The 15,015-nt window shown below is 40.2% G+C and overlaps 1 protein-coding gene across 1 annotated transcript in view; it reads left to right on the top strand.

The window, feature by feature from the left end:
• mybpc3 (myosin binding protein C3) overlaps window positions 1-15,015 on the top strand; it is a 96,915-nt gene that overhangs the window by 25,872 nt on the left and 56,028 nt on the right. The window contains exons 6-10 of the mRNA XM_060911635.1: window positions 563-611; window positions 2,429-2,485; window positions 5,135-5,137; window positions 9,152-9,175; window positions 9,443-9,606. Of these exons, the coding sequence (XP_060767618.1) occupies window positions 563-611; window positions 2,429-2,485; window positions 5,135-5,137; window positions 9,152-9,175; window positions 9,443-9,606 (297 nt within the window). The remainder of the gene's footprint in view (window positions 1-562; window positions 612-2,428; window positions 2,486-5,134; window positions 5,138-9,151; window positions 9,176-9,442; window positions 9,607-15,015) is intronic.

The raw sequence follows: 15,015 nt of genomic DNA, 5'->3' as shown, positions 1-15,015 counted from the left end.
ATACCTCGACATGACAGCAAGACGGCACTTTCTACAAAAAACAACACTAAAGTCAATTCATGGAGCCATCGATGGGTTTTTAAGAAGTCCGCCTAAGCGGAAATGATTTTGTCGGACGTTTTGTATAAAGTTTTTATTTATCGAATTTGCAAAAAATAAAAATGCTCTGTTTCTCAAAAGCCAGTGAATGTGGATAGAATAAAACAGTTATTCCAGTCAATCTCGTCATACATGGCTTATAGCCAACTTGGTGCTACATGCCTCGTTGGCTATGAGCTCATGTACTGCTCGATTTCATGGAATAATTGTTGATTATTTGCTGCCGTAATTGTCATCTCATCAGTATTACAGAAGTGCAATGAAAAGAACCTGATAGTAACTTAAATCTAGTGTGGGAGGTTAATCTGAGAGCTGACAGTATTGTTAGATATGTGAGAGTTCACTCGGAGAAGATGCTGTTATTGTAAGTAAAGCAAATAAATGTCCACAAAACATTGTGGACCAGAGTGTAAAGTCTATAACTCTGAGTACACTGATTGCTATGTCTTTAATTTCCTCACAGAGGCTCGAACAGTGGAGGGGTTTGATATCCGTGCTGCATTCAGACGCACGTGAGTGGCCCTTTTTTCCTAACGTGGCTTTGTGAGTTGATGTTGCATGATTAGTGCTATTTGGGTTTCTGTAAAGCATGATATCAAAGAGAAGACATGTTTAATCATCTCATTACTTGGACGTACTGATCACTCAGGAGTATAACTTCAGGCGGTAAGAAGAGGATGTCAGCAACGGGCAGGTAGCTAATGGGGTTTGTTGCAATGGCAGAGGGCATATTCATGCACTTAAAGCTCATGGGAAAATGAGCTTGATTTCTCACCAAAAGGAGGGTGTTTTGGTTTTTAATATTCACTTCCTTTGATTTCCCCCCCTCAATCCTTCAATCGCTTTCTTGTTCTTCACTTTTATCTCACTGCCTGTCTGAGAACATTGAAAGAGAGCTGACTCATATAACTGATCTATGTTCCTTTTACTTTGTGAGTCACCCTCTTAGAATGCCTTGAATTCTCTCTCTCGCTCACATTCTCTGTCTCACTTTTCATCTTTATTCCTTGTAGAAACAGACATCCAGCCCTCCTTTTTGGCATACAATTAGTTTTAGAAGGTTAAATGAATATTGTTTCCCTGTCCACTGATCCTTTACAAGTGCAGTTCCAGTGACTGAGAGACTGATTCGGGTAAAATAGTGCATGACCCTTGACGTGGACCAGATCATCATAAAAGAACAAAAATGCTTGTAATCCAATACAAAGCTTCGAAGCTTTGTTAATGCTCGCTCTAAAATGAAACCATGCACACATAAATGTACAGTTCCAACTTCCCGTGGAAGGATCTCTTCACTGTGACTGACACGTTGTGAAAATCAGTGGTGTCAGTTGCACAAATTAATTCTCCTTAGCATGCCCCCCACCCTTGCAAGATGATCTTTAAGACAAACACTGCGCAGTGTGTAGTGAAGTGCTCATCAGCCGTCTTATTACTCACACACACACACACAGACATGGAGTATCCTCAAAATGAAAACTCAGAGCCGAGATTAGTGCGAGCTGCCCTGCTATAACAGCTGTACCCAGGCTTTTGATAAAGTTCAGAGGTGTCTGATCAGCTTCTGGGTTTGAAGTAACTTTGCTTCTACATCAAGATCTGAGCTTTCAACTTTGATGTTCATAATTTAAAAGCTTTCTCAAAGCAAGAAATGGATTTGCTCTGCGTTAAGAGTGCAAGGTTTCATAATGAAGCCGACATGAATGATCACTTTATTTGGTTCACAAGGACACACTAATGTAGCACTGTTGCCTCACAGCAAGAAGGTCCTGGGTTCGAGCCCAGCGGCCGACAAGGGCCTTTCTGTGTGGAGTTTGCATGTTCTCCCCGTGGGTTTCCTCCGGGTGCTCCGGTTTCCCCCACAGTCCAAAGACATGCAGGTTAGGTTAACTGGTGACTCTAAATTGACCGTAGGTGTGAATGTGGGTGTGAATGGTTGTCTGTGTCTATGTGTCAGCCCTGTGATGATCTGGTGACTTGTCCAGGGTGTACCCCGCCTTTCGCCCATAGTCAGCTGGGATAGGCTCCAGCTTGCCTGCGACCCTGTAGAACAGGATAAGCGGCTACAGATGATGGATGGATGGATGGATGGATGGACACACTAATGACTTGTTCGCCAGTTTCAGTATAATATGTGTATCCATATTATGCTTAAGCATGCTTCGTGTCTGCTACATTTCTAAATTCCATTTTTATTTATTTATTTTATGATTAGTGTATCCTACACAGAATTTTACACTAACAGCGATAAAACTGGTATAGTAATGAAACTGTCAGCTCTAGTGTGTTTATGCTCACTGTTTTTGTTGCTGGTGGTTTCCCGCTGCAGTAGCTTAGACACAGGTGATGCAGGAGAGCTGGACTTCAGCGGTTTACTCAAAAAGAGGTGAGTCTCCAAATATTTCACCTACAGAGAAGTACAGTAGGAGACAAATAAACTGTTTAAATGTACTTTAAACCTACAGTACCGTGCAAAAGTCTTAGGCACCCTATTACTTTTCATACAAACTCTGTTATAGATTTCTATTTTATGAATTCTACATTATCGAGTCAAAACAGTACAAAACATTTGAGAGTCCAAATGTTCGTTTTCCAGCACAAAGTTAAATGCTACAGAAAAAGAAGTTTGTATCTGAGCAGAATATTACACAAAAGACCACTTTTAGGACTAAAAAAGAAAACGTAATGAAGGGGGTTTTGGTGCAAAATGAAGAAGCGAGTGTGACAGTCAAAGTGTCCAGAAGAACTGGGGCTGGTTCTGGAAGACGCTCAGTAAAACCTACAGATCATTTCCGCATAAAACTGCACTCATTGTACCTGAGACTACTATTTTTTTTTTCAAAGCAAAGGGTCGTCTCACACCAAATATTGACTTTGTTTCATTTAATTTCATTTCTTATCGCTTACTGCTGTTTAAATTATTTTTTTAAATGTTGAAACATTTCATTTCATTATGTTTTAAGCCATTTTTGGTCTACAGCATTTCTTTACATGTGCCTCAGACTTTTGCACAGTACTGTAGATTAATTTGTAAATGTAATACTTAATCGTACAGAAATACAATTTATTTCTGTGTATACTAAATATTCAGGCATATTTATATTTGGTCCAGATTAAATTATTTATTCGGTTTTTATGTAAAAGGTTTTAATCCGGTATACTAGATTAAATTTGTTTAGTGTGCGTTTTATTTTGACAAAAAAAAAAAGTCAGTGTATTTGGAAAAGTTGATATCAACCCCATATACAGCACTTTGCAGTCTGTAAAAAAAAAGTGTCAAAATAAATGAAGGTTTGAATTGACTAAGAAACTAACCAGGCCAAGAAATAACAGAACATATTAATGCAAATGGTAATGGTAAGGTTTTGGTCTGTGGTCAGTGGTAGCATTTGTGTGATTAAAAAAAAATGACTCAAAGCATGGGCGGCACGGTGGTGTAGTGGTTAGCGCTGTCGCCTCACAGTAAGAAGGTCCTGGGTTTGAGCCCCGGGGCCGGCGAGGGCCTTTCTGTGTGGAGTTTGCATGTTCTCCCCGTGTCCGCGTGGGTTTCCTCCAGGTGCTCCGGTTTCCCCCACAGTCCAAAGACATGCAGGTTAGGTTAACTGGTGACTCTAAATTGACCGTAGGTGTGAATGTGAGTGTGAATGGTTGTCTGTGTCTATGTGTCAGCCCTGTGATGACCTGGCGACTTGTCCAGGGTGTACCCCGCCTTTCGCCCGTAGTCAGCTGGGATAGGCTCCAGCTTGCCTGCGACCCTGTAGAACAGGATAAAGCGGCTAGAGATAATGAGATGAGATGAGACTCAAAGCATTCCTTAAATGAGCTTAAAGTCTATGTAAAGTCATAAATGGAGAAGAGAAGCAGCTTTGGGGCTAAAAAGGTCACCGGCATACCTGTCAACCCTCCCGTTTTTCCCGGGAAATCCCTTATTTTGACTTATTTCCCGCTGTCTTCCCGTTTTTTTATTTTCCCAAAAATATCCCGTATTTTCACATTATATAAAAGTCCCGTATTTTCACAATATAAAAAAGTTGGTAGGCGCCTCTGACAGGAGTTTACAGCAGGAAGTCGGGCCATCAATTCACATCCCCGCCCTCTCCAGTACAGCAGGTGGCAGTCTAGTAATTACACATTGATTTTAATTGCATGTCTGTGAAGAAGACTGTCAGAACCATAGCGCTAGTCTGACCAAGGTCACTGCTCGGAACTTCTCACAAAACTAAAAGATGGTCGTAATTCTTTCCTCAGGCAGGGCTTGAAGTGGGCCGGAACGCACCGGAACTGCGTTCCTGCACTTCTTTATTTTCACCGGAGTGGCAGCGCAGTTGTGTGCGAAGTTTCCCCATTTGTTTGTCTGGCACTGCCTCAACCACAGGCTTGAATTAGCAGTTGGGGATGTTTTAAAGCAGATCAATGGCATGAACAACTTTAAGATCTTCTTCGACAAGCTGTACAGCCTTTATCACGCTTCGCCAAAAAATCAGCGCGAGCTAAGCAGCTGTGCGCAGCGCGTTGAGCAGCGCCTTGTTATTGGCCGCGTCCTTTCCGTGCGCTGGGTCGCATCCAGCGAGCGCACCGTGAGAGCGCTTTGGTGATTAGTGAACTTAGTTAAACTTAAAGGTGTTTATGTATGTGATTAGTAAACTTAAAGGTGTTAAACCTTCTTTTGCTTTTCTTTTAGTGCAATACGTGCACTAATTACTCATTTTTTTATTTTTGAAACTTAAAGTAATGTTGTGATGACTTGTTTTTGTTAGTTTAAACTTAATATGATGCAATGTTTTTCTGTTGTTCTTAAGGTTATCAACCTAATCAAGCCCTAATCAACCCCTTCATCACCTTTGAACTTCAATAAAAAACAAAAAAGGGGAAAAACTGAGTGTTCCTTGTGTGACCAAAGCTCTTTTGAAGTTGGGGCACAAAACTGGGGAAAATCATCCACAACTTGACAATATGGTTGTGGTTCTTAGTTCTGATTTGTTTTTACTCCAGCTGTCTACAAACTAAGACACTTCGTTCAAAAATAATATCTCAGAGAGTCATTGTGAAAACACATCTGTTCAAACAACAAATACTGTAGCACAACAACAGATGAAAAGATGAGCCAAGTTTTGCAAAATGCGTGAAGGCAATACAAAAACTGTGAAGTTTTCAATTAAAAAATTTGAACTTGATTTGAACTTATTTGAATGACCGGGATGGCATTGTCAGAAAATCAGGGTTCCTGCACTTCTTTTTTTCCACTTCAAGCACTGTCCTCAGGGAGCGAGTTTCAGTAGACTGCAAGACTAGAGACATGAATAAAGAAAGGAGCGAGGCAAAACCAAAAAAGGTGTATTGCCGCTACTTGCCCAAATGGCAGGACGAATTTAATTTTGTGAAGAAAAGTCAGTTCGATTACCGACTTTCCAAAATTTTCGGAAATTTCGACTTTCCGAAATTTTCCCTTATTTTGAGTTAAAAATCTGGGAAATATCCCTTTTTTTCAAACCTCAAAGTTGACAGGTATGGTCACCGGTTCGATTCCCTGGACCAGCAGGAAAATGTGGGTGGGTGTGGGAGGGGTAGCGAATGAACAGTACTTTCCCCTCCTTTGTCATCACTTCATGACTGAGGTGCCCTTGAGCAAGCCATCAAACCCACAGCTGCCCACTGCTCTGGGTATGTGTGTGTTCAAGTCCCCAAATGGATTAAATGCAGAGAAAGAATTTCACCATGTTGTAATGGACATGTGACAAATATAGGCTTAAAATTCCTCAATATTAGTTGTACTCAGTGTTTCATTATACTATGATATAAGTACTTACACCACAGCACTGTTGAATTCTGATTGGTCAGAAGGATTTTTTTTTTTTAATAACAGCAACTCTGATAGTAGTTCTGTAAGGAGTCTCCAGTGTCAGTGCCACAAGTAAAGCTGGAAAAGTTTTTACAACAGAAAGCACTGTGGTTTCTTATTAAGATCAGGATAGAGATTCCTGTTTCATAGACGTCCCTGAATATTAAACAGATTGTAACAGGAATTCTGCATCACACCATTAAAATTGGCCTTTGATTATTTGAATTCAACAGCACAACTGTTATTAGCTCATCCGGCCAAAAGGTGATGAGCTTATAACATCATGTGTTGTTTCTCGTCTGTAGTCCGTCTGGCGTCGTCCACATTTCACAAAAATCACTTCTTCTCTCTCAGTTCTTCACCAACTTTTATTCTTTTTGGCAGGAAGGTAGGTCTGCCTGGAGTGCATATAGCTTTCACCCAAATTTGCATAATTACAATTAATAATGAAGATATGGAGTAATTAAACCCTAATGAGCAGTTTCCACAGAAATCACTTCTTCTCCCTCAATTCTTCACTGATTTTGATTCTTTCTGGGATGAAGGTAGGGGAACCTAGGGTGCATATACAGTGGCATGCAAAAGTTTGGGCACCCTTACTGAAAATGTCTGTTACTGTGAATAGTTAAGTGAGCAGAAGATGAACAGATCACCAAAAGGCATAAAGGTAAAGACGACACATTTCTTTTCAGCGTTTTCTGCAAGATTTGTGTATTATTTTTGTTTTGTATAATTGGAGAGTGAAAAAAGAAAAGAAACACCATGCGAAAGTTTGGGCACCCCAATACATTTGAGTTCTCAGGTAACTTTTACCAAGGTTCCAGACCTTAATTAGCTTATTGAGCTGTGGCTTGTTCAAATTCTTCATTAGGAAAGGTCAGATGATGCAGATTTCAAAGCTGTATAAATTCTCTGACTCCTCAAACTTGTCCCTAAAATCAACAGCCATGGGCTCCTCGAAGCAACTCCCTCGCATTCTGAATAATAAAATAATTGATGCTCACAAAGCAGGAGAAGGCTACAAGAACATAGCAAAGTGTTTTCAGGTCGCTGTTTCCTCAGATTGTAATGTTATTAAGAAATGGCAATTAACAGAAACAGTGGAGATCAAGGTGAGGTCTGGAAGATGAAGAAAACTTTCTGAAAGAACTGCTCGTTGGATTGCTAGAAAGGCAAATAAAACCCCCTGTTTGACTACAAAAGACCTTCAGAAAGATTTAGCAGACCCTGGAGTGGTGGTGCACTGTTCTACTATGCAGCGACACCTGAACACACATGATCTTCATGGAAGAGTCATCAGAAGAAAACCGTTCCTGCATCCTAGCCACAAAATTCAGCATCTGAAGTTTGCAAATGAACATCTAAATAAGCCTGATGCATTTTGGAAACAAGTCCTGTGGACTGATGAAATCAAGATAGACCTTTTTAGCCACCATGTGCAAAGGTATGTTTGGAGAAAAAAGGGTGCCAAATTCCAGGAAAAGAACACATCTCCAACTCTGAAGCATGGGTGTGGATCGATCATGCTTTGGGGTTGTGTTGCAGCCAGTGGCACAGGGCACATTTCATTGGTCGAGGGAAGCATGGATTCGAATAAATACCAGCAAATTCTGGAAGCAAACATCACACCATCTGTAAAAAAGTTGAAGTTAAAAAGAGGATGGGTCCTACAATAAGATGATGATCCAAAACACACCTCAAAATCTACAATGGAATACCTCAAGAGGCCCAAGCTGAAGGTTTTGCCCTGGCCCTCACAGTCCCCTGACCTAAACATCATTGAAAATCTGTGGATAGATCTCAAAAGAGCAGTGCATACAAGACAGCCCAAGAAACTTGTAGAACTGGAAGCCTTTTGCAAGGACGAATGTATGAAAATCCCCCAGGTAAGAACCGAAAGATTATTAGCTGGCTACAAAAAGTGTTTACAAGCTGTGATACTTGCCAAAGGGGGTGTTACTAGGTACTAACCATGCAGGGTGCCCAAACTTTTGCTTCGGGCCCTTTTCCTTTTTTGCCATTTTGAAAATGTAAAAGATGAAAATAAAAAAAAATTGTTTTTGCTTAAAATATAAAGGGAATGAGTCATCTTTAACTTTATGCCTTTTGGAGATCATTTCATCTTCAACTTGCTTAACTGTTCACAGTAACAGCAATTTTGACCAGGGGTGCACAAACTTTTGCATACCACTGTAACTTCTACCCAGATTTGATTTCTCACGGGGCCTGAGTGAACTACGCTGTCATTGACGGTCTCGTTAATGTTTTGTTTCTTTATGTAACAGCACACCTTATGTTTTATTCCTTCCTCATCATACTTTACATATGTACGAAAGTATGTTACATTTTTGAGACTGATAGTTTTTTTTTGTGTGTGTACATAAATCTGGTCATCTTTTGTACTTACAGCCGTCTTAGAATGTTCTTTTCTATCACCATGTTGTCATTTTACCAAAAATCATGGTAAAATTTAATGCTCTCGATTTAAATCATGAATGACTTCATTTGTTTCTTTTGTTGTTTGTACTCTTTTCCGTCCTCTCGTGTGTGATCTTCGAATGTAGAGAGTAAGTGACTGAACGGATGCACATCTGGTTTGCCATCTGCATGATGAATCATCATGCTGGAATAGTCTGCTATATGCTGCATGTTTCCTTGCTACTAGCCTAACTATTCACAATTGTCAGTCTAGTTCAGTGATTACACACACACACACACACACACACAGCTGAATTTCACAATAATCATTTTACATTAATAAGTTGTTCATTTTTGGATCACATATCATTACTGGCATGGACGGATTTGTTTAATCTCTCACACACACACACATTAATGCACTTAAAACGACAAACTTAATATGCATATAGAAACGTATGGATTGCTCTCACACAATATTTGAACAACACATTTATTTCCACAGAGTACAATAACACAACACACAGGCTAATATTTTCATGTCGACATTATTTTCTGAAAATATCTACTGCCTTTTCCTGAAATGTATATTTTAATAATAATACCATGTGACCAATGGTTTTACTGATACTGATTTTACCCCAAACTTTATTTTCAGAGCATATTTTTAAATTAGATTTCTAATTAGATTAGATTAGATGTGCTACATGTTATTGGTGGGCTGTTGAATTGTGTGCACTAACCTGCTCTGGTTTGTCTCATCATGTCTTGGGTTCTGCTTCTGACTAAGTGCAGTAGTTTCATAAAAAGTGGCCAACGGTAAGAATTTAATTATCCCTTTAATTATACACCTTTAATCTGTGATTTTTTTTCTTCTCCTCCTCCTCCTGCTTTTTGCTATCTGCTAATGATGATGGTTGTAACAGTAGTGCTGAAAGCAGTGGCCATGTCTGCAGCTTTGAGCGAAAACATTCTTTAGTTTTAACTTAAAGAGAAATCTTTCAAAAATATCCAACATTCATAAGTGCATCTGAACGAGCCCTCGATAACTGTCCTCAACTGTTCCCTCTTGCTGTCTGAGCACAGCACGGTCCAGGTGAGCAACGAACCTGAAGTGGATGTGTGGGAAATCCTCAGCAAGGCTAAGCCTTCTGAGTACGAGAAGATCGCCTTCCAGTATGGCATTACTGATCTAAGGGGCATGCTCAAGAGATTGAAGAAGATGAAAAAGGAAGAGAAGAAGAGCGCAGGTTTGTGTAGAGCCTGATCTCGTCGAGAATGATTGATTATTTTTCTGAAGCAGGAAACTGGAAATCAGGGCACTACCTTAACATTCTTAAGCTTCACTAGTGTATTTAAAGAAGCCGTTTGAAAGTTGAAAGCCTTCTGCTGTCTGTGAAGCAAATTGTAGTTGCGCAAAAAAACAACAAAAAAAACCCCAAAACCCAAACACTGTTGAGCCTTTTCCTTTAACTGAACACCCTTCCTATATTTAAATTGTGTAAAGCACTTGACTTGCCTTTTAAAGAAAAGGGGCAGGGCTGAGGAAGCAGCTCACTTCCAGCTGGAGGTGGTTCTAATTTCTGGGCCAGAAAAAAGTAAACAGGAGACTAAAACAAAATTAAAGAAGTGATCTACTGTATAGAAATGCTGGACATTCCAAGATGCATTAGAAAATATATAATTATAGCAGTCTAAAAACACTTTTGAGCATTACAAATGGCAGCTTTAAAATTTAAATAATATTGGCTGGTGTTGAGTGGTATATCAGATATATTCCATTCAGCTAGCATGCTACTGAACGAGTCGAAGATGAGTAGCTGAATGGAATATATCTGATATACCACGAAAAAAAGCCAGCCAATATTATTATTATTATCTCATCTCATTATCTCTAGCCGCTTTATCCTTCTACAGGGTCGCAGGCAAGCTGGAGCCTATCCCAGCTGACTATGGGCGAAAGGCGGGGTACACCCTGGACAAGTCGCCAGGTCATCACAGGGCTGACACATAGACACAGACAACCATTCACACTCACATTCACACCTACGGTCAATTTAGAGTCACCAGTTAACCTAACCTGCATGTCTTTGGACTGTGGGGGAAACCGGAGCACCCGGAGGAAACCCACGCGGACATGGGGAGAACATGCAAACTCCGCACAGAAAGGCCCTCGCCGGGCCCGGGGCTCGAACCCAGGACCTTCTTGCTGTGAGGCGACAGCGCTAACCACTACACCACCGTGCCGCCTATTATTATTATTATACATTCCTTTCAGGTGTTCATTGCATTTTTCTCGTTCAAAATTCTCTCAAAATCTTCCGTATTTAACGAAGCAAACCTGGTGGCCATGTTTGTTTACAAATTGTCACAGTCGCTCGCTAGCGTGGAAGTTTTACGTCATCGACATGTGACGTCATGTTGTCTTGACAACCATGCAATATCGTAAACCATATTCAACACTCATTCTCCATTGGGTAGAGTGATGTAATACTTGTAGGATAAGCGATATGCTAACAATATTGTATGCTATCAAACCAAATGAATGAAGCTAGAAGGGAATAGAACACGTTTTTATTCCATCGAAAAAGTGTCCTGTATGTATAATAATATAACATATTAAATGGGGAAGCCATGGTTTGCCTAATGGTTAAAGAAGCAGCTTTGGGACCAAAAGGTCACTGGTTTGATTCCCTGGACCAGCAGGAATGGCTGAAGTGCCCTTGAGCAAGGCTCCTAACTGTAATGTAAATGCCTAATGTAAATGTCTTATTCTCAACATAATACACTGTAAAAAAAAAAAAAAGGCTCGACAAAGGTTCTTTGGATAGGTAATGGTGCAACATTTCTAAAGATATTCTACTTGAAACGTTTTTTTTTGTTTGTTAAAAGGGGAACTCCCTGTAGTAGCATTTTAGGGGTTTCGCCAGAGGCACAAACCAAAGAAACAAAGACAGACTGTCAGTGTATAATTTTTACACAGTTCTTTCTTTCACAGCTTTTACAAGCATCCTAAGGGTTTATCCTCTTAAAGGTTTGGTATAGAACCCTACAAAAGAAGGCTCTCCTTTTAGAAAAGGGTCCAAACAGTAGAAACCCTCTGGATAGTTTGTTTTCCAAAAGAGAAACTTTCTGTTACAGGGTTCTGTTCAGAATCTTTAAGGGAACCTTCAAACAGACAGACAAAAGAACACTGTACAGTGTTCGAGCTGTTCCACACTTCTTGCAGTAGAAATCTGTCTTTCACTGTGTTCCTCAAAAAGCTCGACTCAAATTACACTCAAATATCATAAAGTTCTTTTGCTTTGTCCCTCTGGGGAAACCCACAGGTTCTGTGTAGAACCCTACAAAATAATGCTCTATTTCTAGAAAATATTAATTCCATTTCCTAACAGCTGCCTATACAGTCAGAAATAGGGGTACGGTAGGAGTCCATTTCTGTCCCCCAAGGTACAACCTACTCTAATGTACTCCCTAGGGCTCATTATTGGACCTCAAGGGCCAAAAAGCTACATATACACTCACTGGCTGCTTTAATAAGAACTTGTTCTTGATTCTAAGATCGTTGTTCTTGGCTGGCAGGAATAGAACCCAATGTGGCCTTCTGCTGTTGCAAGCTGAGATGCTTTTCTGTTCACCATGGTTGCTATGAGTTACTATGTCCTTCCTGGCAGCTCGAACCAATTTGACCATTTTTCTCTGACCTCTCTTATCAACAAGGGGTTCGTTTCCACCCAGAACTGTCACTCAGTCTGTTTTTTTTTTTGCACCATTCTGTGTAAACTCTAGAAACTGTTGTGTGTGCAAACCCCAGGAAATCAGCAGTTTCTGAAATACTCAAACCAGTCCATCTGGCTCAAACCAACTCCCATGCCACAGTGAAAGAAAGTCACACTTTGAGATCACAATTTTTCCCATTCTGATGTTTGAAGTGAACATTAACGGAAGCTCTTGATTTGTATCTGCATGATTTTACACATTGTGCTGCTGTCAAGGGATCGGCCGATTAGATAACTGCATAAAACAGCAGGTGGATGGGTGTTCCTCATAAAGTGGCCAGTGAGTGAATATAAAGGGTACAAATAAGTACCTTAGAGGGTACTGCCTCAGTGATAAGCTGTTGTACCACTAAAGGTACAATAACGTACTTTGTTTTCAGAAAGTGTTCACGTCTTTCAGTACGAAGGTAAAGGCTCTGTGTATAACCAAACAAAAGAAGGGTTCCCCCCAATCATTTACATACAGTGGGGTCCACAAGTCTGAAACCATTCGGGAAAATGCTTCTATTTTGCATTCTTTTCTAATTTAATACAACAATTTTTATTACAAATTATATTACTGACAACAACCTGAGTGCAAAGTAGAATCTTTGAAATATTTACATGAATTTCTGAGTTTATTAGTATTTGGTACGTCCCTGTTTTACTATAACGGCAGTGTGCACCCGAGCTGACGCAGACTCCACAAGTTTGTGCAAAACGCTACGATCCATTTTAGATCAAATCCATCGGCGTGTCGTCTGAACACGTGCTTCGATAGAAGAGAATAGGCATGAGGAAAATCTGAATCTTTTGTACGAAGCAGTTACCATGGTCAATCTCACAAATTTGCTTACATTTAAATTGGGACTTAGAAATAGTGCAGAATCTTGAATAGTCAAAAGTCAAAGACCTTCCTGTGCCAGGACCTGGTCTTCCCAGGCAGTCTCCCATCCCAGTACTAACCAGGCCCTTAAGGTGCACTGGGTGCCGCCGATCTCCACTTCTATAGCCCTCAGCCTCTCACCTATTGCTGGGTTTCACGTGACGTCACATCCACCTCAATAGTTATTCAAAACTTTAGCTGGTGGTCTACCAAAGCTCAGTTGACAAAGCATTTGTATGGAGAAGGTGCATCGCTCGCATGAAAAATGTCTTACGCTTGCATTGTTTTAGGTTGTTTGAATCGATCAAACTGTGAAACTGATAAAAGTTTCTTCAGGGTTCCCTGTGAACTAATAAAAAAAGGGTGAACGAACACAGGATTTCACAAAAAGACATCGAGAAAGGTGGCTTTTGAACCTCTCACTGAAATCGAAGGGAGCCTAGTCGAAGTACACTCGAGTTTGCGGTGATCACTTGGTGAAAGGTTTGTATATCCGTCTCAGCTCTGTCCTTAGTGTTTTCCAAGTACTTTTCTTGCTATGTGTCGTTATTTTATGGTACTTTTTTTAGTCACAAAGCGCTAAAGTCCCCAGCTGTTTCTTTGTTTACTCCTCACAAAGTCCATATGCATGAAGGTTGCGACAAAATTCTTCCCCAGCCATACAGTTACAACGCACTGTGATCACTTCTCCATCTTGTTTAATTAAGATCCAGGTCTTTAAAGGGGTTTCTGATGATCTTTGTGAATGATTTACCTGAGAGATAAGAGCCAACACAAGTGAGAATCAAGCCAACTGTTTCTTTGCCCTTCAACTTGCAATGTTTTGTTGTAAAGACACGAACGAAAAGCTGAAAAAAACATACTTACATGGGCAAAAACAATACAGGATTCATTCGGCAATGACTTGATCCCGAGGTCCTTTACCCAGCCACATACAAAAAAGTTGTAAGCCTCCATACTCTTCCACGCTTTCATCTGTTTTGCGGTGTAGAAGGACGTCTGCAACACCAGATAGTTCGAGATGTCGGGGAACTCGACTGAAGGGTAGTTTTCGAGATCGTATGACAAATCCTTCTTTCCCAGACTGTAGGGGTCAATTCCATTGCACATAGGAATCTTCTGAATATATCTAAAGCGAGCAGATTACGAGCGTACTCTGATAAGTTATCGCTAGTTGTTTGCACTACGGCTGCCTTTAGACCACCAGCTATTTCACTTCTGGTAAAACTGCTAAGAAAAGTCACGTGACTGAAACCCAGCAATACAGCTAGGGTTACAGTGGGGGGCTGGTCCTCTGGTAGCCATGAGAGCTTGACTCCTCACTCACATCTGTATTGCAGCGTGCCTTGCCAGATGGCAGTAGGTACCATTTTTAGGATGGTCTTTGGTATGACCCGACTATGAGTAGAACTCACGTTCTCTTGATTGAGAGGCGGACATGCTAACCACTAGGCCAACTTGTGGTCCAATCTTGAATAGTAAATATTCACAATATTGAATGTTTATTTTCTTTGTTTTGAATATTAAAAAAAATACTAAAACGTTCTCTTTATTTCCAATTTTACATGGAAAAAATCCCAGATTTTTGATGTAGTCTCAGGCTTTTACCCGACTGTATGTACTAATATGTTTACTAAAATTACCCCTTTTCCTGATAATTAATGATAAAATGTAATGATCTCAGTTTAAACACTGTGTGGATCGATGATGTGTGTCGCAGTCATTAATATTTCTGTACATATTTGTATATTTGTTGTTTGTACTCTTTTCTCTCTTCTTGTGTTTGATCTTCAATTATAGAGAGTAAGTGTCTGGATGCACATCTGGTTTGCCATCCACATAACATCTGCTGAAGTTAGCATCACCCGCTGGCACAGTTTTTTTTTTTGATGCTACTATTGCTACTAGCCTAACTATTCACAATCCAGTGCAGTCCAGTGATTAGGGCACTGCTTAACACAAATTATATACGCACTGTAGAATTAACAAGAACGTTAGACCTGTTTTGCATCAAT

The sequence above is a fragment of the Neoarius graeffei genome, chromosome 27 (genome assembly GCF_027579695.1).
Source record: "Neoarius graeffei isolate fNeoGra1 chromosome 27, fNeoGra1.pri, whole genome shotgun sequence".
Lineage (NCBI taxonomy): Eukaryota > Metazoa > Chordata > Actinopteri > Siluriformes > Ariidae > Neoarius > Neoarius graeffei.
Note: the sequence above shows the minus strand (reverse complement) of the source record. Positions and strands in the feature narration are given on the sequence as shown.